Source organism: Stigmatopora argus, chromosome 12, assembly GCF_051989625.1.
Source record: "Stigmatopora argus isolate UIUO_Sarg chromosome 12, RoL_Sarg_1.0, whole genome shotgun sequence".
Taxonomy (NCBI): Eukaryota; Metazoa; Chordata; class Actinopteri; order Syngnathiformes; family Syngnathidae; genus Stigmatopora; species Stigmatopora argus.
This window is the reverse complement of record NC_135398.1, coordinates 1,589,749-1,615,722: the sequence shown is the minus strand read 5'-3', so window position 1 is coordinate 1,615,722 and position 25,974 is coordinate 1,589,749. Positions and strand designations below refer to the sequence as shown.

At 39.3% G+C, this 25,974-nt stretch overlaps 2 protein-coding genes across 2 annotated transcripts; one reads left to right on the top strand and one right to left on the bottom strand.

Moving 5' to 3' along the window:
* Positions 1–1,901: 1,901 nt before the first annotated feature.
* LOC144085437 (monocyte chemotactic protein 1B-like) lies at positions 1,902–4,039 on the top strand. Its single transcript, XM_077614710.1, has 4 exons — positions 1,902–1,970; positions 2,040–2,211; positions 2,275–2,383; positions 3,511–4,039. Exons 2-4 carry the CDS (start codon positions 2,145–2,147, stop codon positions 3,644–3,646), a joined length of 312 nt encoding a protein of 103 aa, XP_077470836.1. The 5' UTR covers positions 1,902–1,970; positions 2,040–2,144; the 3' UTR covers positions 3,647–4,039.
* Positions 3,954–24,267, bottom strand: LOC144085436 (eotaxin-like). The gene is made up of 6 exons (XM_077614708.1): positions 23,678–24,267; positions 23,495–23,596; positions 23,343–23,412; positions 5,729–5,786; positions 4,367–4,481; positions 3,954–4,197 (listed from the first exon to the last, which is right to left on the bottom strand). Exons 3-6 carry the CDS (start codon positions 23,352–23,354, stop codon positions 4,071–4,073), a joined length of 312 nt encoding a protein of 103 aa, XP_077470834.1. The 5' UTR covers positions 23,355–23,412; positions 23,495–23,596; positions 23,678–24,267; the 3' UTR covers positions 3,954–4,070.
* Positions 24,268–25,974: the final 1,707 nt, after the last annotated feature.

Genomic DNA, 25,974 nt, shown 5'->3' with positions numbered 1-25,974 from the left:
GGAACCTAACTCGTTCGTAAGTAGGGGAGCGTCTGTACATAAAATAGCTCAATTTTTGGAATTGGGTGTCCAAGTATATTTTCTGTATACATTTATTTATATAAAATACATTAAAGAATTAAATGGCAACCTTATTTTGGTGATGCACAACAGAAACAAAAAAAAGGGATTTGTACTTTTTTGCTTTGTTGATATCACCATTTTATATGATTATAATGTTGCCATAGCTTTCGTCAAATTGGGTGGACTTAAGATATTTGGATATAGTCAGGTGGGATAGGCTCCAGCACCCCCCGCGACCCTAGTGAGAATAAAGCGGTTCCGAAAATGAATGGATACTTTTACATTTTACATTTCCTGGGTACTCGACATCGTCAAATTCCCCAAATCGGGCTACTCGGACTCGGAAGATGGCACCGTTCTGGGATTACCAGGCGAGAAATGGAGTCGAGGGGTTCTACTCTGCTACTGTTGTCTTCAGCTCCAGATTACTGAGGAACTGTGCGGATAAGCTTGGAAGAGTGACTCACTCTGCATATTCTCCACTTCGGTCACAGTCTGCAGAAGTTCCCCATCTTGTGGAAGACTTCCTGTGTCTGGTTCCAGTTTTATCCAACTTTACAACATCTTTTTCTTGAGTCTGTATCCATTTTTGCTACCGCAACCAAGATGGCGCCGTTCAAGTGAAAGCCGGTGGCGGTAGCTTCGTCCACTCTTGCTCGTTTTTGTGTTTTTGCTGCTTTTCGGTCTTAATGATTTGATTTGGTGATTCTTAATGATCCCATTGACTTTGATTTGCTTTGTTCTTTGTGCTTTTGCTTTGTTGTTCTGCGGCCTTTGCGACTGTACTGTCTAACTTATAACTATGCCTTTCCTGTATCTGCATTCCAGTGGCGGTCCGTGCATTTTCTGGTGACGCCTTCAGCAAAAACTATTTTATGGCTATAAAACCTCTACTGCAGCTACAGCTGCGACACATAAAAAATAATCAATAGGAATATAGCCATATTTTACTCACCAAAAATCCTTTTTAACTGTACATAATATCCATCCTTCTTTCTTTCTTCCTTCTTTTCTATCGCCATCGAAGCTAATCCTGAAAGTTGAGCCAGTCCTGTCGTATTTCTGGCATACGTTTTTATTCGATTTAGTGCTGAAAATGTTCGTTCCCGGTTGTGACAGTCTTGCTTCCTTTGGAGTTGTCCGACCTTTCTTAATGATATCCAGCTTTTTTTTCTTGAAAAGTCCATCTTGAAAATGGCTTTGACAGTAAATCTGCAAACAAATCCATTTCTTCTCCTCCTTCAGACATAGCGGGTTGACAAAACCACTATTAAATCAACACAACAATATATTTGCTTGTGCAGCTCGCTACAGATACAGCTTGCTAGCTCTGGCTAGTCCACTCTATCACTAGCCAATCATAGTTGGTGAAAGCGACTGCGACAAGGCAATGACGTATCCCTACGCCTGCGAGAAGGCCTTGGTATCACCAAATCGAATTCTGATTGGTTAAAGCAACAGTCTTACCGATGCTTGTTTAATGCAGCAGAGCCTGCAGAACTGATTGTGAAGGCCTTGAGGCAGATTTCTGACCCTGGCAACAAATAATGGCTGAAATGTGATTGGTTAAATGCTTCAATATGAAAACACACATCAGGAAGCAGTGCAACCAGGGGGAAAGGAAGCTGACAGACCATTTGGAATTATTTAAGAAGTATTCATGGACAAAATATAATATATGATTCACATTTCTTAGGCCAGAAGGCCCTGACGGCACACCACTGCTGCATTCTCACCCTCTTGCTACGGTCACAATGAAATTTCCCTAATACGGGATGAATAAAGTTATCCAATCCAAAAAACAACAACTTTAGCGCTACTTTAACACGATAGGAGGCATTTAAGCCTAAAATGTGTGACGTTCTGCTTTTGCAAGCAAAAAGTAGGCCACCGACACCCTCACAATGGTAAAAAACGGGGCCAAGGGCGGTGCGGGAATTTTCTACGTAGGAGGACAACGCTTTGTTATTTTTTAGGTGCCTCGTAGCTGACTTGAAGATGACACAAATACCCGCTTTAAAAGGCCCGTGGCCAAGACAACCACTTCACTCGCACCTGATTACGTCTATTCGACACGAGCGATGACAACTCTTAGGTTGCTCACCCTCTTTTTGCTGGCCGTCACCATGCCCGGCGTCTTGGCTCAAGGTAGGCGGCGTTACGTCAGATTGGCGTTAGTTTGTTTTAACGCTTTTATTTTATTTTGGGCAGGCGGATTGCCCAGTTGCTGTCGCAAAATCTCCAAGACGCAAGTCCACCAGGATTTGCTGACCAAGTACTACATCCAACGACCCCCTTCTTGTCCATTGCGCGTGGTGGTGTAAGTCCATTTTTTATTACCGTATTTTATCTTGTGAGCACCCCCCCCCCCAAAAAAAATCCTGAAAATTGAGGGATAATTTCCTAATTTGAAATTGAGAAATATAAAAGTTCTGAAATAGTATAGCAAACTCATTCATTCATTTTCTAAACTGTTTATTCTCACAAGAGTGGCCGAGGGTGCTGGAGCCTATCCCAGCTGATTTTGGGAACCAGGTGGGGGACACCCTGAATTGGTGGGCAGCCAATTACAGTGCACGAGGACAAAAACAACCTATCAGTCATTAGCTAGGGACAATTTAGTCGAAGTGGCGGCCCGGGGGCCAAATTTGGCCCGCCGCATCATTTTGTGTGGCCCAGGAAAGTAAATCATGAGTGCCGATTTTCTGTTTTAGGATCAAATTAAAATGAAGAGTATAGATGTATATTAAATTTCCTGATTTTCCCCTTTTAAGTCAATAATCGTCGTCTTACGTTCGGGATAACAAGGCGGTCTACTCACTCGATCTCCTTGAGCTTGCGGATGATCCAGTCCTGCTTCCAATGGCTGCACACTTCACCCTCCGTGGTCTCAAATCTGAGTGGCGAGTAAAACAGTTAAATCAATAGTCATTTTTAATAAAAAAAATTGTTTTTCATTGAAAAATCATTTTGTAAAATCTAAAAATATATATAAATATACAACGCTAAAATAAACATTGTTTTAGATCTATAAAAAATGAATATTCAGGGCTTTTAATCCAGTTCTTTTAATGTATTTATAAAATGAAATCGAGTTGACGTTAAAGCGGCCCGCGAACCAACCCGAGTCTGACACCCTTGATTTAGCATCCAATTAGCCTAGCATGCATGTTTTTGGGATGTGGAAGGAAACCGGAGTACCCGGAGACCACCCACGCAAACTCCACACAGTGAGGAGCCACCTGGAATCGAACCCACGACCCCAGAAGTGTGAGGCCGATGTGCTACCCACTCACGCGCCTGTTTTTCATTATTAAAAATAATTGTAAAAAATAATATATAAGATGTTTAGAATCCTCTGAAATGAAAATTGAAGGAAACAAAGCATCATTCCCCTCCAGTCGTCCCAATATTGACCATTTCTGCCGTTACATTTTTTTCTTTCAGTTTCATCACATTGAAAGGTAAGAGAATCTGCGCAGACCCCCACAAGTCATGGACCAAAACCAGCAAGGCGTACCTCCAAGGAAAAAAGTGTCATATTGGCAAAAAAAGGAAACGTGTACTTTCTTGTCAAGTCTAGTCACCTCTCCGTATTTTCTGAATGAAAAAAAAACATTGACCTTTTTTTTCTCCCCGAGTGGAACTCTGAAGACAAAACAATTTTTTGGTCGGACAATTTGTCTATTTTTTTTTTAGGTCAAACATGCTCAGAATTAATAAGTGAGTTAACTCTGAGCTAACCTGCCCATCGTTACTAATAACACACTGATTAAATCTGACAAAATGGGTTATTTGGGAAATCATTTGTATTAATCATTGCCCATTTATTTTGTTTTCTTTTGCTAAGCCGTGGACTCCAAATAAAAACCAAAGTGCAATTTCAAATGTAAAAGACCAACCATTTATTCAACACATATTGCCAACAAATACAGAATAAAAAATGTTACACTTGGTTCATTTGAGACAGCTGTTACCAATTTTTACATGTCTTTTCTCTTTTTATTTCACGAAGAGGTCCGCCTTGGCAATTTTGCCGACTTGGCGACCTGTCGGTCCACTTTCCTCATGGCCCGCCGCGTCCACCTATCGTTGGGGTCGGCGCAAATGGTTTTGTCGCGCTCAGTGCGAAACCTGCAAAATTCACATTCCTCTTTTAATTCCTTCAATATCATGCAATTGGATGCTAAATTATAGCGATTTATGCACGATTGGTTGTTTGTCTCTGTGCCCTGCTATTCGCTGGTCAGGTAGGATAGGCTCCAGCACCCCCCGCGATAAAAATAATTTAATATCCACGTACATTACGGCTTTGAAGGAGCAGGCACCCACGGATTGGATGGCGTAACTCTTAATTTTTGCAATCGGGATGTTCTTTTTGGATAAAATGGTGCAGCAGTCCGAAGCAGGCCCGTGTACTGGAAAAATAAAAGAAATAAAATACATTTTAACACAAGAAAGATAAGCATCTGTACACAATGACTCCAGAAATATCATGTAGAGTTATTGTAGTATAGTACAATAATTAATAATAGTAGTATAATTTTCAGGTTACAAAATCCCTCTGAATGTAAATGCATTTCCTGCATCCGTTATTTTATTTTGAAATTGTCCTGGTAACATTGTGGCCTGATTTACTTCCGGTTAGAGCACATGTGTCAAAGTGGCGGCTCGGGGGATAAATCTGGCCCGCCGCATCATTTTGTGTGGCCCGGGAAAGTCAATGATGAGTGGCGACTTTCTGTTTTAGGATCAAATTCAAATGAAGAGTATAGATGTATTTGAAATTTCCTGATTTTCCCCCTTTTAAATCAATAATTGTCATTTTTTAATCCATTTTTTCTGTGTTTTTTAGTTCAAAAATCATTTTGTGAAATCTAAAAATATATTTAAAAAAAAGCTAAAATAAACATTGTTTTAGATCTATAAAAAATGGAATATTCAGGGCTTTTAATCCATTTATTTAAAAAAACTAAATATTATATCTAAAATGGTCCGGCCCACATGAAATCGAGTTGACGTTAAAACGGCCCGCGAACCAACCCGAGTCTGACACCCTTGGGTTAGAGCCTCTCAGAACATAACTCTTTTGACCGCCATTTTTCATCACAGTGTTTTTTATTTAAAATGATTGGAGCGAATGAAATGAATAAATAATTTTCTTATACTTTTCTTTCATTTTTGTCAGTTTCTCGCATGTTTCTTACAAAATCGGTACAGTGATCATTTTTAAAGGGTTGAGTTGGTACTTTTTTGACAACCGTAGCACGATTTACGGAATTTACATATAAAGTACTGCTCTACTTACGAAATATTCAAGTTACGAAAAAATTTCTGGAGCCAATTATTTCGTAAGTCGAGGTACGATGGATATAGTATGTAGTGATTTAACCGCGTTTTAACTCTTTGGCGGCATTAACGTTCATTCATTTTCTGCCATCCCTCCCGCTCCAAATGGATTGGACGCCTACGAGTGATCAACCCATTTAAATGGCTTTCGTTGAGTTTAAAAAACGGCACGGTAGACGTCCAATCCAATGAACGAATGTTCACACTGCCACTCTCCTACTCTAAATAGATTAGACTCGTACTAGCGATAAACTAGCAACAGATTTCAAGTCGCGCAAAAAAAAAAACATTAGGTGAAGGTTTTAAGGGTACTCACTTGTCAGGACGGAGGTCGTCCAAAGGGTGATGAAGAGAAGAATGAAGTAAAGTCTCATCTTGACGTGGGGAACAGGAGCGATCGGTGAAATAAATTAACGAGGGCGCCTTTGTGAGAACATTAAATCAATCACATTTATGAATGTGGCTTTTATAGACTCAGAAAACTCCCACTTCTTCCATGAAGTACTTTTTCTGTGTAATTCCGGTGGGTTTGATGAACCGGAAGACCACTCACCACAGATCTACCCACATTCTACACATTTTACTCTTCCTTGTATCAAGGAAAAAAACCAATCACATGAAAAACTACTTTTTTTTTTTACCTACGCTGGTATTTCTTTAAAAAAAGTTACTTTTTGCTTATAATTGAAGCCGGAAAAGATGTCTCATAATTTCTGTTTTTATATTGGACTATGAAATTATTAATTTGAAATAGTTTAAAACAAATAAAGGATTTGATTCAAGGGCTACATTTCATTTATAATTTTTAAAAAAAAGTACTTTTCAAGCAAAAGAGAAAAGGCTGTGTAATACAGTATTTTTTAGCTTTTCTTTTAGAAAACACTTATTGTCTTGATTTTTAATATTAAAAATATTTTGTAATTATTTACATGTGAAAAAAACAAAGAAAAAAATATACACAGTATTCTTTTTTAATGAAATTTTTACGAACAACAAATATTTAAAAAAAAATTCTCCAAAAATACTAAAAATCTAGTTAGACACAGCATTTACATATTGTATGTTGACAATATTTAGACCATCATTACGCCAAATGTTAATACTCTGGCCCACGTACAGGGATACCAAATCTGGATTAGGTTTTAAAAAAAGAATTCCTTAAAGCAGACCCAATAGAGCAAGGGTGTCAGAATCGGGTTGGTTCGCGGGCCACGTTAATGTCAACTCGATTTCATGTGGGCCAGACGGACCATTTTAGATATAATATTTAGATTTTTTATATATAAATGGATTAAAAGAACTGGATTAAAATCCCTGAATATTCAGTTTTTATAGATCTAAAACAATGTTAATTTGAGCTTTTTTAAAATATATTTTTATATTTTACAAAAGGACTTTTAAACTAAAAACACAGAAAAAAAATGGATTAAAAATTACAATGATTGATTTAAAAGGAGGAAAATCAGGAAATGATAATACATATATACTTTGCATTTTAATTTGATCCTAAAACAGAAAGTCGGCACTCATGATTTACTTTCCCTGGCCACACAAAATGATGCGGCGGGCCAGATTTGGCCCCCGGGCCGCCACTTTGACACCTGTGCAATGGAGGGTTAAACAATATTCCAAATTAAAATGTAAACCGAGTTTGACACGGTCTTGCATAGTTGCGCTTTCATCGAAAAGCAGGTGTCCTACCATTTGCCATGACGCTAATTTCGATGGCGGTCTAAAATAATGGGGCGGGGCTTAAAGACGATGAAACAAGACAGCCGATGGACCAAACAGAGGGCAGAAGGTGAGTGGAATTTCCCCCCACACGCTCTTGACTTTCTCTGCCCGCAGCCCTCGACACGCTCTTCCTGTGACAAGTTGCGGCGCTAACACGAAACCATTGCGTCGTGGCTAAACGCCCTATGGCGGTTTCCTCGTGGGTTTGTTTGCCTTGACTCTGTACTAATGTAGTATGTAAAGATCCAAACCGGTCCAACAGGGGCATCAAACTCAAACTAAATTTGGTTAGCGGGCCACATTCAGATCTCCAGTTTATTTTTAGCCATAAAAAGCTAACAAATGGCACAATACTAGACGCCCTATCGATTTTGACCATGAAAATTGCCAAGTTCATTCATTCAGAAATAACCCCAAAATGAATAGCAAGTGACCAAAAATCTACTGTTAGTTCCTTTTTTTGATCAAAAGTTAGGAAATATACATTCAAATAAAAATCTTAAAGAAATAAACAAAAAAATCTATATGTACAGTAGAAAGAATGCTGGTTAATACGCTGCTTATTTTTTTTTTTTTTTTAGCTCAGGGTTGCTTTGAAATTATTCATTGACAATTTTTAATAGGATTAAATAAGTTTAAAACTCAATATTTACTGTTAGTTCCTTTTTTAATCAAAAGTTATGAAATAAATATCCAAATAAAATTTTAAAGAAATAAACTGATAGAATTATTATGGAATATTCTATATGTGTTGTAAACAAAAAAATCTATATGTACAGTAGAAAGAATGCTGGTTAATACGCTACTTAAATTTATTATTTTTAGCTCAGCATTGCTTCAAAATGATTTATGGACGATCTAAACCACGTGTCAAAGTGGCGGCCCGGGGGCCAAATCTGGCCCGCCGCATCATTTTGTGTGGCCCCGGAAAGTAAACTATGAGTGCCGACTTTTTGTTTTAGGATCAAATTAAAATGAAGAGTATAGATGTATATGAAATTTCCTAATTTTCCCCCTTTTAAATCAATAATTGTCATTTTTTAATCCATTTTTCTGTGTTTTTAGTTCAAAAATCATTTTGTAAAATCTAAAAATAGATTTAAAAAAAGCTAAAATAAGCATTGTTTTAGATCTATAAAAAAACTGAATATTCAGGGCTTTTAATCCAGTTCTTTTAATCCATTTATAAAAAAAATATCTAAATATTATATCTAAAATGGTCCGTTTCTAGTCACAATTTCATTGCAGATTATTCAAAAGAACCCATCAAAAATCCCAATAGGATCCTATTTTTTCCAGACAAGCCCTGCCCTAATCTTTACCCCGACTTGCAATCAGAAAATGAGCACAAAACCCTCCCTCTCTGATTAATATTTCAATTAGCAAAGTCATTTCCCCAAGGTTGAAATGAAACTGACCTCCCGTTTGGGTCGCTATTGACCCCAACGCACAAAGCCTCCATTACGTCAATAATTGACGTGAAGCGGGGCGCCCATTAGCATAAGCATTAGCATAGACGTCGCTCCGGTGGCTTTGGACGTCTCGTGAGAAGTGATGGACGGCGGGCCCGGCGCCCCTGGCACACGGTCCAGAGGACGCTAAAGTCTAATCAATATATGCTTTAATTAGAATGCCTGCGCTTCTTCACGCTCGGGCGGCGCGCTATGCCGCAGCTGATCCGCCGCGATCATTTCTGAAGCGCTGGCTTTTCACCGCCTCAGTAACTTGTCTCTTTTTTGCCAATGCCATTATAGACAGCAAATTGTCCTCCCCTCCCTTTTAGATTGGTTAAAATGGGTCGATTAGTAGAGGTGGAGGGTCAATTTTGGATCCAAACTCCGGCTTTTTTGTGCCTTAACTTGTCATTGTTTGCGCCAAATGCGGATGAAAGTCGCGCTAAAAATGAAATATCGGGCTAATCTGTAGTTTTAAAAAAAATTCAAATGGATCGGATGTCTATTGTTACGGCTAGTTTAGGTTAGAACTTTATTTCATCCCGTATTCGGGAAATGTCTTGGTTGCAGTAGCAATACAGACACAGCAGACATTGTAGAGCTAGGTAAAAAAAACTGGAGCCACAAACAGGAAGTCCACAAGGTGGGGACCTTCTCCAGACTGAGACTGAGGTTACCACACAGTAGTCTATAATCTTATCAATGAGACTTTAATTTTGTGGGAAAACTACCACAACACATACTCGGGAAAATTTTAAATGGCCGCCATGATGTCAACATTGAGCTATTTGAACACAAATGGTGAAGCAACACTTACAATTATTTCACATGATCGGTCAATCATTAATAAAGATGGATATTCTAATAATATGACTTCATGTTTACAATAAGTGTGTTAAATACTACTTTTGAAAGTATTACTACGCAGAATGTGATTTATTGCAATTAATTGCACTGTTCCATATTCTAACTGCAGATTAACTCATTGATTCCCATTGAATGGTCGCCAGTTTCTCACTAATAGACAACCAATTATTTTGAACATTCGTCAATTTGCTGTCGATTTCCCGACTTCAATGGATTGGACGACCATCGATGACAGCCAATGAAATAATCGAGATGATTATTTCCAAACATGGCAGTATACATTGAAAATAAAAATGGTGTAAATTACTACTTTGAATTGATTATAGCAACAGTCAAGATTAAGTTGATGAATAACATAATCCGGCAAACACCGTTTAATTCTTTATATTATATTGAAATTATGCATTGTTAATCGGGGATTAGTGTTTTTTTGTCATTTAAAAATGCATTAAATATTGCTGCACCAAGACATTTTATGCCTTGCCATAATGCTATATTGAATATGTAAACGCTGCTAATGCCACTGGATGGCGAGCTTCCTCCACAGCTGACTGCCAGCTTGTCGTGCTCACCGAGGGAGGCGTCCAAATATAGCGAAATGCTTGAGAGAGGGATAAAAATATAACCTAATGTCACTGGAGGCTACGGCTGAAATGACTTTGCTTTTCATGTCAGCTGATTTCAAGCAATTTAGGCTTCCTGCTCCGTCACCCCGCCGCGGAGACGCCACATGACGACGGTAGTGGGTTTAGAGCAAGGGTGTCAGACTCGGGTTGGTTCGCGGGCCGCATTAACGTCAACTCGATTTTATGTGGGCCGGATCATTTTATATGAATGGATTAAAAGAACTGGATTAAAAGCCCTGAATATTCAGTTTTTTTATAGATTTAAAACAATGTTTATTTTAAATATATTTTTAGATTTTACAAAATGATTTTTGAACTAAAAACACAGAAAAATGGATTAAAAAATGACAATGATTGATTTAAAAGGGGGAAAATCAGGAAATTTAATATACATCTACACTCTTCATTTTAATTTGATCCTAAAACAGAAAGTCGGCACTCATGATTCACTTTCTCGGGCCGCACAAAATGATGTGGCGGGCCAGATTTGGCCCCCGGGCCACCACTTTGACACTTGTGCGTTAGAGCATGGGGTCAAACTCGAGGCCCAGGGGCCAGATCCGGCCCTGCCGCGTCATATTGGGTGCCCTGCGAAAGTCAATCATGTGATTTTGCGTTAAAATAAAATGTCTTTAGTCCTTATATCTGAAAACCCCTTTTTTGCTCTTTTAAAAATATCCCCAAGTTAATAATAATAATGTCATGTTTTGCATAAAAATGTTCATCACCAAGTGTAGTTTACTTGTGGTCGACAGGTCGCTAGACGTCCAATCCATTTTGACTGGAATGAACAGATTTTGAAGGAGAGTGGTTGGGGTGCAAGGCTCACGGTTTTGGAGTCGAGGGTTCAATCCCAGTTGGCTCCTCATCGTGTGGAGTTTGCATGTTCTCCTGAGCTTGCGTGGGTTTTCTCCGGGTACTCCGGTTTCCTCCCACATCCCAAAAACATGCTAGGCTAGCTGGCTGAATAGCTTGATAAGCTGTTCAGAAAATGAATGAATGAATTGTTCAAATAGAATGAAAAAATTATGCCGTGAAGCAAAATGTTGGTTATGACTTGTTTTAAACTTTGTGATGGCATTTTTTTTTTAAATGACAGATCTGATCCCGAGCTTTATATTCCGATCCAATCATCTCCTGCCAAAGAAGCAAAGTCGAATCTAATCCATTGTGACATCCAGGAATATAAATGCCATGATTAATAACCGTGACAGAGATAGCAATAATGATAATAATCATTATTCGAAACTTCATTTATTACACTTGTCAAAGGGAAAAGTGGCCCACTCTGGCGATTTATTACGGCGCTTCCATAAATCAGATCTTATTGATCCTTGCAATGAAATTGCTTTTCTACCACTGTTCGGCATGCACTTACAAAAAGGACGATGTATAATGAGTACGATTACAAAATGTACTTAAGCGTTTTATCTCCTAAAGTAGTTTAGTATTCATTTTGGCTCCCATGAAGCTGGATAAATGTGTAATACAAGAATGTGAAGTTTAACTCCGTGCTTGTAGATAATAACATGATCAACGATGAGAATATCAATATAAAAAAAGACAGAAAAGTATCGCTAGGAGCATAAAGTTTGACATTTACGGTACAGACATGGCCAATGAATTTAATCCTGCGCGCCCAGATTTATGGACGATCCCTCGACAAGCCCCTCCCAGGGTTTTTTTTAATGATCAGCGACGGCCATATTTTTTGGATGGTTTGGAATCACTTGGTCATTCTGGGAAAAATTGTCTCGGAACTAGGTATACAATTATAAAAATAGGTCGAAAATTATGCATCGCGGAGAGAGAAACATTCGTAAGAATCCTGTTTAAAAGAGAATTAACTATAAACAACACAGTACTTGCTAGCTAAATGCTAGCACGTAATGGGAACTACTTAAGGCACGTGTCAAAGTGGCAGCCCGGGGGCCAAATCTGGCCCGCCGCATCATTTTGTGTGGCCCGGGAAAGTAAATGATGAGTGCCGACTTTCTGTTTTAGGATCAAATTTAAATGAAGAGTATAGATATGTATTAAATTTCCTGATTTCCCCCCTTTTAAATCAATCATTGTCATTTTTTAATCCATTTTTTCTGTGTTTTTAGTTCAAAAATCATTTTGTAAAATCTAAAAATATATGAAAAAAAAGCTGAAATAAACATTGTATTAGATCTATAAAAAACAGAATATTCAGGGCTTTTAATTCAGTTCTTTCAATCCATTTATAAAATAAAAAAATCTAAATATTATATCTAAAATGGTCCGGCCCACGTGAAATCAAGTTGACGTTAAAGCGGCCCGCGAACCAACCCGAGTCTGACACCCCTGGTCTAAATAATGTATTTGGCGGAGAATTGTTGACCCCCCAAAAACCTGATTTTTAACTTATATTTCATTTTAAAACATAAGTAGAAAATTACATTGAAAATAATTACGATAATTTTTATATATTTTTCATCATTACATTTTTATCTTCTATTTATTTACCCACGTCGGCCTCACGATGGGAGACCTGCGTTCAACTCCAGGTTGGTCCACTTGTGTGGAGTTTGTATGCATGGGTTTTCTCCGGGTACTCCGGTTTCCTCCCACATTCCAAAAACAAGCTGATTGGACACTCTAAATTGCCCCTAGCTAAGAGTGATTGGTTGTTTGTCTCATTTTGCCCTGCGATTGGCTGACCCCCAATTCAGGGTGTCCCCCACCTCTAGCCTGAAGTCCGCTGGGATAGTCTCCAGCACCCCCCGCGACCCTAGTGAAGATAAAGCAGTTCAAAAACTGAGACGAGATTTATTTACCCGACACAAAAAATGTAGCAGTTCTTATGACGGAGGGGGAATTGTACTAAAAAATAATTGGCCTGACCTTTCATTGTCTATTTATTTGCTATATAAAAAATGAAAATATCTGCTATAACGAAGCTGACAATGAAGGATTGTGACATTTTTCTACCTCTCGACAATGCATCGACCATCCCGTTAGTTGCCTATTCATTTCCGAATAATCCACGAACTCCCCCCGAAGGAAGCCGCGATGATTTTGCCGCCGCTGCAGAGTGAAAAAGCACATAAGATAAATATTTATTTGGATTTAGCGGACTTTTTACACCACCGCGGAGCTCATTTAAAATCTTAGCAGCTGCCGCGGATCCATAACTCCGTGTCACTCGGCAATCAATATCGCACAGGCTCTTGCACACGTGTGTGTACACACATCCTGCAAGCCCTCTCGCTTCTTTGCAAACATCAGATCAAGCGGATACACGCCAATGATCATCGGGGGCAGATGAACTCTCCGATCAATTTTTTTGCTCTGAAGCAGTGGTGTCAAAGCGGTGGCTCGGGGGCCGGCCTAATAGCTCCGACTTCGTTAGCTAACACTGTCAAATTTCCACTGTCCCCCAAAAAATCTACAAATAATGAATAATACATATATACGTACATTAACATGACTATGAATATGTGCTGCCTCTTACTAAATCAATCAAACTCGAACTCAATGAATATCAAGATTTACAGATTAAAATTTATTTTTATATTTATTATTATTTATTAAAATGCAAAATTGAATATTTTAATGTATTTGGATTGTCAATAAATAAAAGATACTAATGAAAATATAGAAAAAAATATGCAATATTGAATTTTTTATGTATTTGGATTTGTCAATCAATAAAAAATACTATTGTAAATATAGAATATGTAAAATTGAATATTTTATGTATTTGGATGTCAATAAATAAAAGATAATGAAAATATAGAAAAAAATATGAACGTTTTGCTCTGGTATACACGGTTGCTATAACGATATATTTTAAATATCAACAATCCGATTCCCCAAACTGCAACATTGCAAAATGTTTTACTGACTCACTCCCTCTTCTTTACAGAGTGAAAAATTCAGACGGGTTCCGAAGGGAACGCTAACTACCACGTGATCGCTCCGGCGGGGATTGTGCGGGTGTCTAACCAGCTGCCATTCTCGCCCTATCGACAATATTAAGACGGCGCTCAAATCGCAGTAAGTATTCCCGAAGCGACTTTGCTCTTTAGTGGACTGCTGTGACAAGAGAGGCCCCCCGTCGGAGCTCCCCCGCTGGGTTCGGGAGACAAAGACAAGTACCCGTGTTGCCAAACACGGGCCCCACTCATCACCCAGGGGTCAGGAACTCCCAATAATCTAGCCCAAACAGGAGGACACACACACACAAACACACACACTTGGGGATTTACGGATTTTTTATATGACCCTGCTTAACCCAGGGGAGGGAAAGAAGAACGTGGAGAATGAAGACAGGAAAAAAATGGCCCAATGTGAGGCGAGCATTTGACCTGGCGAGTGGTCCCGGCGAAAAACGCAGAAAGTAGAATTTGATGGTTTGGAAATGGAACGTAGCGTGGGATCAAAGAAGACAAATGAGGAGATAGATGAAGAGAGAGTCATTAAAATTGAGCGGCGTGCTCTAAAAGGAGACACGCACGCTTTGATCCTCTTCTAATTTTGGATTTTCAGGCCTCCTCGCGGGGCAAATATGGAGAAAAATGACCGCCCGGGACATCCATCAGCAGGATTCTCACCTGCTTGCAAGTCCGGCTCTTTCTACTGTCATTGGCGCTGATAGACGCGCAATCACGCCGCGTCCAATCTGTCCTTCTGCTGTGAATTCAAATGAGTTTGTCCCTGCTCCCCGGCTTGCGTGGGTTTTCTCCGGGTACACCGGTTTCCTCTCACGTCCCACAAATATTCCTGCTAGGCTAATTGAACGCTATATTGTCCCTAGTTACAAGTGATTGGTTGTCTGTCTTCTTGTGCCCTGCGACTGACTGGCCACCAATTCAGGGTGTCCCGTGACTGGTGCTGGGATATGCTCCATCACCCCATTCAGAAAGAGAAGGTTACCGTATTTTCACGACTAAAAGGCGCACTTAAGTCTTAATTTTTCTCCAAAATAGACAGGGCACCTTATAATCCAGTGTGCTTTATATATGGACCAATGCTAAAATTGGTATCACGATAAAATAAAATAAGTGGATAGGGTACACCATCCTCTACAGTTCTCACAACTACGGCAAGCAGCCCCCGACTCGACTATTTTTCCCGTAGAAAAAGTACTGTGCTGCTGGGATATATAGTTCTTTTGTCAATACACCCAATGGATTGTGGCCTGGCCATCGACATCAACACAGCTTTACGAAGCATGGAAAGCAGCGTTGGCAAAGTTACGCTAGCTACTAGTTAGGTACTATTTGCGAATGGATTGTGGCCGCCTGGATGAACATATAAAACTCAGCGTTTTTGATGACTCATTTTGACAATTGTTTAATTCGGACACAGAAAATGAGGACTTTGATGGATTTGTGGGTGATGATGACGTGAGTACATTGTAAAATGGCTAAATAAAGTACAAACGAACTTAGTTTTGCTTCTGTTGCCTTTTTAAAAACGTGTTTTTAGCGTGTGTCCGTATGTTTAAGCTGGTGTATGTTTTGCCATGCCTGGCTGCGTCTTTAAAAACGGTGCGTCCTGTGTGTGTGTCAAATAGAGAAATAGCACTCTTTACTGACACTGCGCCTTTAAATGTGATGCGCCATATAGTCGTGAAAATACGGTAATCTGAATCTACATTGTACTTCAAACCCTTTTTAAAAATCCACTTCCTCATTCCTCTAATGGTGACTCAGCCTCCAAAACAACCATTCAATGGCTTCCTCAAGGACACAATGACTGGTCTCAGGATTGTATCTCCACTCCATTGATTGAAAAACAGCATTTTACCTTCCACCCACCAAAAAAAAAAAGAAATCTCTCTCCTCTCACTGGCCAAAGACAGACTGATGCGAATGGAGAGGATTGGAAGACGGGCGTCTAGGACAAACAAGAGTTGAGCGGTCGAGAGAGAAAAACAAATAAAAAGCCGTACGGTAATGTACGCGTCGAGACGACGCGTGAGTGGAAAGACGGAAAGGAGAATGACGAATGGTGGGAAAGGAAAGCGCCGACGAGACGGCCCGTCAATCCGATTAGGAGCCAATCATTTGTCAGAGAATTGCTTTGACCTGAAACCTGGCAGATCACATTCTCAACACACACACACATACACACATACACAAACACATTCCCAGATGCACTCAGCATCACTTCCACACTTGCATGGAGATAAATGTGTCTCGCTTGCGTGCAGACTGCTGGTGTTAAGTGTGTATTAGGGTGGGCCGGCCTCTGCGTGAGTGAGTGTAAGTAAGCCAATGAGTAATGAGTGAGTGATGGATAGTGCACATTTGGGCTTTTGGCGAGGGGTCGGATGTCGAAACGGGGATAGGACGGCGCTTTTACGTCCTTATTTGGTGAAAGTGTGACTTTTCTCATTTAATTTCATTCATTTCCCACAAGCTTCTATATCGTGGACCTTGGATTTGTTTCTATCCGTCTCGCTCAGCTGTCTGTCTGCCTCTTAGTAATGGAGCTAATTTGTTTAGCGCGCAAAGAGTGTTTGTCCATTAGAGTAAGCGTGTCTATGCCTCGACAGATGGTGACAAATCACAATGTGTGTGTGTGTGTGTGTGTTGTGTTTCGGATGTGCGAGGGAAGGTTTGGCGGTGAAAAATCAGTTTTCGGGCCATTGGCGGGCATGAGCTGACAGCTCCTTAGCCAAGCATGCATATTTTGAGGCTGTGGGAGGAAACCGGAGTACCCGGAAAAAAACCCATGCAAGCCTGGGGAGAACATGCAAACTCCACATTGGGAGGACCCTCCTGGGATCGAACCCTCGACCTCAGAACTGCGAGGCTGACGTGCTAACCACTAGCCATTCAAAATGAGTATTACAGAATTTTTCCTATATGTTATATTGAAGTTACAACTGCCAACGTGAAAATGATTGAATAAATGATAGACCACGTGTCAAAGTGGTGGCCCGGGGGCCAAATCTGGCCCGCCGCATCATTTAGTGTGGCCCGGGAAAGTCAATCATGAGTGCCGACTTTCTGTTTTAGGATCGAATTAAAATGAAGAGTATAGATGTATATTAAATGTCCTGATTTTCCCCCTTTTAAATCAATAATTGTAATTTTTTAATCATTTTTTTCTGTGTTTTTAGTTCAAAAATCATTTTGTAAAATCTAAAAATATATTTTAAAAAAGCTAAAATAAACATTGTTTTAGATCTATAAAAAACTGAATATTCAGGGCTTTTAATCCATTTATAAAAATAAAAAAAATATTATATCTAAAATGGTCCGGCCCACGTGAAATCAAGTTGACGTTAAAGTTGCCCGCGAACCAACCCGAATCTGACACCCTTGTGATAGACCTTATGGCTCACGAGCAGAACATTGATCAATCATCATGTCTCGAGATTCCCAGAAACCTTCAATTTTGACAGCCTGAGAATGAAGAGCACACGAAACAGCTATTTCACATGTTTCTGCTAGTTAAACAAACAAAATGGAGAAGGAAAACAGGAGTGATTCTTATTAAAAAAATGCCCAGCAATGCAAACGTAATTTGAAGAAAATGGCTTTGGAGTGAAATTCTGTAGGCTCGAGACCAATATTGGTCACATGAATTCACACTGACAAACGCGCAAATCGCTAATTGGCCAGTGCAAGATGCTGTCGGCCAAAGAAACGGCATTTAGGTGAATTGTAAAAGATGCTTGGAAGCTGACTTGTGTTGTCCTCAAAGAGAGGGAACGATTTAGCAATCAATAAGAACTGACCTTGCATGGATCACTTTCCTTCCTGAGCTGACCTATTAGCAAACAAGACCAAACATGCCGTGTCAGCACGGGGCCAAACGCTTCAACCGATACTCTACAGCCAAGCATTCCAACACTCAATTTAAAAAATAAAGGCACATTTTTAAAAATCTCTATGAACAAAGTGCACTTGTAAAATGTCGTGTACCTAAACGAAATTATCTGATTTTCGCCTCAAAAGTTAATGCGTTACATATTGACGAAAAAATGCTCTTGCATTGTGGGAAAAAAAGAATGACCTTCCTTTTGACAGGGGTTTCTACACTTCATTTCAATTTAAAGGACAGGAAATGCTTTTATCGTCAGCATCCTAGCGGGAAAATAATTGTTAAATAAAATGAACGCAACAGAGTTTCATTTTGCTGATGTGTAATAGTGGAGGGGAAGAAGAAAAATCAATAAAAAGGGAGTGGCTGCCCGACTTGGGGGCGGACATTTTGTCAATGTCGGTAGTATTTTCCAACTATTCCGGATTGCCCATCCTTCCTCGTGGGTATTCTTAATAATTAATTTTTTTTTTTTAAAAAACACTACATCTTACTTTTATATTGTGCTAGCATGACCCAAAATGTGGAAATAATATATATTTTTAAATTGTAGTTGCTTATTTTTTGGATGTTTTTAACAAATAAATATCAATATAAATTAAAGATTTAAAAAATATATATATTTCTATTTTATTCATTATTATAAAATATTCTGCTAAGAATATTTGCTGTTTTGCTTGAGATGTTAATTCAATAAAACAGTAAAAATAAAGTTAAACATCTTGATAAAAAACTTAATAAAATCTTTACTATTTACTTTTATTTAAAGTGAAAGCCATTTATATTCACCGGGCGCTTATGACAATCAAAGGACCGCAAGTGAAACTCTACAATAACGTGGACAGGATACCCAAGCAAACACACCCAACCAACCAAAACCCCAACAAAACATGACCCAGACAAAATGTATGTAACATTCAAGCCCTTTTTCTAAGCGTAAAAGACTCCCAAACCCCCCACTGACAATTCTAAATAAAGGACTTTACCAAGAAAGTCAATGTATTGGACGTCCATCACCGCCAATAGCAACCAACTATTTAAATAGCGGCCTTTTTAAGTGTTGAGTGAATTATTTCACCTCAGCTCTAAGAGATAAATTCCATTCCTGCCTATTTTTTTACATGATTGGGTTTGTGCAAGTTGGGGGATGCTTCAAGTGTCAAAGCGCCTACACCCAAGACAGGACGACAGGCGGGGGCAGGGCGGTCTTTGTACACCAGCCCTTTCCCACACTCCCTTTCACCTTTTCTTGTATGGCCGCTCAGACTCCAACATGACGGATTGCTATGCCTGCTTCCTGAAAAAGTATAAATTGAACGAATTGGAGTCAAGTGCGCATGTGCGTAGCCGCTAGCGCCTATAGCCGTTTTACTTGAAAACGGCGAAGCTTCTCAGCCGACGCACCGAGAAATGAAGATCTCAACGGGTAAAACTTCATACGGACTCGCGCCTTTGCCCGAATGCCAGCGGCAAGCTGTTGCCCATAAAGCATTTAGTCGGTGACAATGGAGACGTGACCACATGAGTGAGTGGTTTTGAATGCCTCGAAAGGGGTGCTCTGTGTATAAAGTGCGGTGGCTAAAATGGAGGCGGGGGTTAGATCCTAACAAGGCAGACGACCCTATTATCACCTCCGACCTTTGTCAAACAAACTCTGCTCAAGTGCCACAAACACTAACTTACTGTGAAAAGGACTCACGGACAACAGGTGTTTTATCTCTGAATTCGCCAACACATTTCCTGGTTTAAAAGAGTCATAAGGAAGAAATGCACTTTTTTTTATCTCAAAAAGGCTGACTAAAGTAAAGTGTCTAATTTTAATTTCTCACCAAGCACGCTAAATAGGATTGAATCATACTTATCTGGAAAATCACAATGCGTCAGGATGCAAAACTAAATCTACTATGCGGAATAACAGTCTTGGGGTACCGCAGGGGTCAATGCTAAGCCCACTGCTCTTCAGTCTTTACATAAATGATCTGCCAAGCTGTTTTCCTTCAACTATCACCTGCCAAATGTATGCCGAAGATGCCCTTCTATGTCCACGTGAAAGACAAAAAACACACGTGATTAACTGACTTGAAAAACCCCAACAACACTTAAACATATCTAAGTCTGTCTGTATATACTTCTCAAAGAGCGACAAATAACAGTGACCCTTACATTTTTGTCCAACGAAAAATAATCAATGTAGTCCAAGAATTGAAATACCTAGGAATCACTCGACTCTCAACTTGTTTTTGAATGACAGACAAAAAAACACGCAAGATAAAATTAAATTCAATTTGCCCAATTTTAGGTTCATTATAATCAATCTAACATGCGTAAGCAACAAAATTATATTTTGACACATGACTTACTGCCTAACATGTTGGTCATCGGCCTGCAAAACAACACTAAAACCAATTGAAGCCATTTATAAGCAAGCTTTGAGAGTATTGGACAGAAAGCCAAAAACGTACCACTACCGTCAGATATAAAAAAAACACAAATGCCTGAACTGGAACAATACGGTTAAATATGCAGATGCCACCTTAATTTACAAAATCTTCCAAAACAAAGCTCCTCCTCCACTGCAAGATTTTGGACACACAAAAATTCATAACATTGACAAGGGCTGGCTCTAGAGGTGACTGTGTAGTTCCCTTAAAAAAGTGCTAAATTAGCCAAAGCACACTACTCTCTTTAGCCTGTGTTTGTTCTCAATTGACATGCAATATTGGCATGATAACGCAACTTGATTCTCCATATTTCATGCAACACACTTATTTATTTACTTATTTATGACCTATTTATGTCTAAAATGTATTTTCCTGTGTCTGTATTCTCACCCTCTTGCTACTGTGACAGTGAAATTTCCCTGAATACAAATGAATAAAGTTATCTAATCTAATATTTTGATCAAGGTTGCAGTACCATTATCGGCCACCAACCTTCTGTTTGGCTTCCTAAATGATTTTCCCAATAAAGCAAACTAGTTTCAAGGCAGTTAGCACGTGGGGGGAGAAAAGGTCAGTTGCCGGCTGACCAAGTTGTCGCAAAGATTGAATAGCTGACCCAGTCGGGCCAAGCTGGGCGAAGGGTGAAGGCGCTGAGGTCGGCAAAGGAGGAGGGAGGAGCTCACTTCCTTCCTTCCTCCCTCCCTCCAATTAGGGTTAGGTTTAAAACACAGAAAAAAATGATTAAAAAATTACAATGATTGATTTAAAAGAGGGAAAATCCAGAAATGTAATATACATCTATACTCCATTTTAATTTGATCCTAAAACAGAAAGTCGCCACTCATAATTTACTTTCTCGGGCCGCAGAAAATGATGCGGCGGGGCAGATTTGGCCCCCGGGCCGGTACTTTGACACCTGTGATTTAAAGCAACCGCAAAACCCGATGCTACTAAAAACCCAAGACTACTACAGCCAATACTTCAACAAGAACCGCATCAGAAGGCAAAACCTTTACTGGCAAAAACTACAATTTGTTCTTCCTCTGGCCAACATGCACTGTCCCACCATTTAATCGCTCATAGATGTCCAATCCATTGGAACCACGATGAACATTCGTTCTAATACTGTCTGTGGCTGTTTTAAATATCAATGCAACCCTTATTTTCTAACTACCACAACACAAACTCTGCAACCCTAGCCGGTGCTAAAAGAAATGCTAATGATATGAAATGCTAATGCCAAATTTTTAACAGATCAACATCCCTGAAAGGCTTCACGCGAGTCATTTAAAGGCGAATGTATTCGGGGAGCAGGAAAGTGTCACTACATGTGTCGGAATGCAAACTCACGGCAGCTGAATACGCAAAACATCATAATAAGCAGCGAGTTTTCCTTTCACGCGCGCCGGGGAAATTAGGTCATCCTAGTAAAAACCGTTGTAGGTTACAAATCATCATCATCATCATAATTGGATCCTAAACCAACGTGAGGGCGCGCTAGACACGCGCAAACGAAGCACAAAAGCCGCCAGGCGTTTGTCGAGCTGCTTACGCCACCTCGAGATGGAATAAAAAAGAATTCGGCCATAAATCCACCTGCGTGGGACACTTTTATGCCTCGCTCAGAAGCCTCATTTGGAACAGAAGCATGATAGAGGAGCGTCGTTTGGGCTATATGTAATTGTGGTCGTGATCTTTTCATAAATCAGCACATGCTTGCGTGGCGTTGCCTGATGCCCGGCAGGAAGGAGAAATAAAGAAATAAGTCGTCCATCAGATAAGGGCCATTGTGTTCAGGTTGTGAGCAGGAGAATTCAATTAAAGAAGTGAAAGCCACAAAAGAAGATGTAATCCGTCCTTCAAAATATTCAAAATGGGATTCATATCATCATCGTACAAATATAATAAATCAAGGAGGTTTACTATGATAAGTAATGTTCTTTTCTAGTTATAGATTTTAATCTGTATTAAACCCTGACCAAATTTCTAATCGTCCAACAAGAGAGAAATCTTGCCCCATGTTTTGGTTATATTCATAAAAGTAAAATTTTAAAAAATAAGAGTCAAACAAACTTATTACCAGTGGTATACGTCAGAATAATTTTAGGAGATTAAAAACAATGAAATGCTTGTATATATGCTTGCACTTTCAAGAGTATTAAATGGCACTACAAATAAAATACCTGAGTGTATCTTCAAACTACACAATTGCACTTACAATAATACTAATACATGAATTAAACACTTAAATGAACGATTTATTTTTTATAATGCTTGAACTTACCTTATGTGGATCTTATTTAAATTATGTACATATACATTGGGTGAATCACAAGTATTTATATCTGTTTATATAGTGTTGCAGAACAACCAAACATTATTTTCACCCAAAATTCCAATTTTACAATACAAATACACGAATAAAACACTTAAATGAACGATTTAAATTTCCATAATGCTTGAACTTACCTTATGTCTATCTTATTTAAATTATGTACATATACATTGGGTGAATCACAAGTACATATATTTGTTTATATAGTGTTGCAGACCAACCAAATATATTTTCACCCAAAATTCAAATTTTACAATAATACTAATGCACGAATAAAACACTTAAATAAATGATTTCAACTTTCATAATGCTTGAACTTACCTTCGCGGACATGCTTTGTAATCAAGTGCCTAATGAGGCCCAGCTTGTCAAAAGTAGGCGCTAGCCGCACATTTAGCATTCAGTGTATCTTATACAGACTCTAGCTGCTAACTTAGCCCTGTAGCGTTAGCCACTTGCGCCTAGCGCTAGCCTAGTACTATTCACGAAATAGGCTGATATTTACATAAAAATGATAGTCTACCGGCAATAAACAATACAATCATATTCACGACTTATTTAACTCCTATTTGGAGTCGTGAATTCCCCAACAAGACATATTCTAGCTGAATAATGAATTAAAACGTAATTTAGCATTGAGGCTTAATCAATAACATATGTTGCCTACCTGGACTTCCATGCGTAGACTCGACGACCACGGCTTTTCACGTCAACACAAATGCCCAATTCTTCATGTCCTAATAGGTAAGCAACTCGTTAGACAGTAATATTAGCTAGATAATCATTGTTTCATATCATTTTTTGCTATAAATGTCATACTTGTTCCGCTCATTGCCGATTCTAACAGGAGACTGAAAATGCGGCCTTGACTCGACGACCACAAGCTCTTCATGTCGACACAAATGCCAAATTCTTCATGTCCTAACAGGTAAGTAACTGGTTAGTTAACAATATAGAGTAGATAATCATTGTTTCATATGATTTTTACAATAAATGTCATACTTGCTGGGATTATTACCAATGTTCACGGGAGGAGACCCAAAACGTGGCCATGTCAGGTTGGCGTTAGAACATATTCACCGTGACCACTAGAGGGAAACGTAACCGCCCAAAATGATAAAAATAAAGACAGCATTTTCAAAACAAAACATTACAATGTCACTCTAATGAAACGATTAACTAAAGCAGCAAAATTGTATTATTAGCTTCTAATTTAAAGACTCTAATCAATTGACCTCGATTAATCATTGCAGCACTACATTTCAATGTCTTGTTTATAACTACTGTCCGTATAATTGTATGTACTTCATTTAATTTTACTAACTGTGCAGTGACGATAAAGAAATTCCATTGAATGTAGCGTTCTTCGCAGCCACAACCGTAGCTGCACCTTTAATTGTCAATTTATTGCACTGATCAAGATCCCTCAAGGGGAAATTCAATTTACACTCTTATTACTCCTATACTGTTGTATATTTTCCGTGGCACACTACAAAGGCTCAGACTGCATGCAGACCTGGCAACCAATGACAATTTATCATTGCTATTGACGTCTATTGATGTCAATGGCAAAACAAGATGTGAAGTTTTTTGAGAGGAAGGATTAATTCCATTTCTGATTAAGATAGTATTCTCAGTAGGAGACCATTCCAAAAATATCAAATTACAAAATGGGAATGTGTGGGGATGCCTTGTTCTGCTGGTCGATCACGGGTCACTTCCTGTACATTTTGGGTCATTTCCTTATAATTTGGGGTCAGTTTCAACTACCTATACATGTTCACTCGATGCTAGGAAGCAGTCAACATAATAGATAAGTAGCAGTCAACATAATAGATAAGAAGCAGTCAACATAATAGATAAGTAGCAGTCAACATAATAGATAAGTACCAGTCAACATAATAGATAAGTACCAGTCAACATAATAGATAAGTACCAGTCAACATAATAGATAAGTAGCAGTCAACATAATAGATAAGAAGCAGTCAACATAATAGATAAGTAGCAGTCAACATAATAGATAAGTAGCAGTCAACATAATAGATAAGTGGCAGTCAACATAATAGATAAGTGGCAGTCAACATAATAGATAAGTGGCAGTCAACATAATAGATAAGTGGCAGTCAACATAATAGATAAGTAGCAGCCAACATAATAGATAAGTAGCAGTCAACATAATAGATAAGTAGCAGTCAACATTGAATAAATAAGGGTACAAAGTGACTAAAGTGGATAGCAGTAAGTCTTGCTTAGGTCCTCTTAGGTGCAGAACTCGAATTCAGTATGGTGACGGTTCTTGGGAAGTAACTGTCCTTGAGTCTGTTTGTCTTGGCTGTTATGGTTTTGTATAGTGCTTGGCAGAGGCCAGCAGGTTGAAGTGGTGTAGTGTGTATTGTCTTTTAGAACGCTCTTTGCCCTTCGTCGATGCTGGACAGGTGAGGTAGGGGCAGTTGATGATCTTTGACGTCGCGTTGATCACCCTCTGCAGTCTTTTCCCGTGGCTATTGACATTACGGAAGCCAGTGAAAAATGAAATGGTCTTAAACAGCATCTTCTTATGCACGGAGCAAAGGTTTGGCAGCTGGAGAGCTGTCAGCTGGTTGTTGCATAAAGCGCTAAAAGATTGAGAGCTTGACCTCAGCTCCTCCTCACACATTTTAGATGAGCTTTACCGCATTATTTATTCATGTTTGAAGACACTGGGTTGCCGGCATTGCGAGAATGCGCGCTCGGCTGTGTTTCAACTCAAAGAAAAGAGCCACCGTGTCGCCTCAAGACGTTTTCAGGTTTGACCAGAATACATTGCGATTGTCAGCTTATATTTGCAACAAGTGGGAGACGACGTGGAGAGGAAAGCCAGATTTGACACTAATCCTCGCCATGGCGTGCCCATGTGTTGCTTATCAAAATAATGGAGCAAATTTTATCCGGCAGGACGCATGTGTTTATCTTGCTTGCGCACACGCGCTTTATTGTGAAACGGGACAACGCTGGGGCGGTAATGAGACGTCTGGAATTGTTGCGGTGTCTTTGTCGCGGCGGATAAAAATGTCCATTTACTTTACGCCAGCGGTGTCTAAGCTGGGACCCGCAGGCCAGTTTTTATTTGACTGCAGTAAATGTTGTTGACATGGCCCACACAAGAAGCTTAAATATAGGCTACGTTGCAGTTCTCAGGTTTAACACTTGATGGGGCTGATTTGGTTACACGTAAACTGTGTTTTTCCTGTGGTGGTCATAGTTTTTGAGAAAAAAAAATATTCATTCACTTTCTGTAGCGCTTATCCTTACAAGGCATG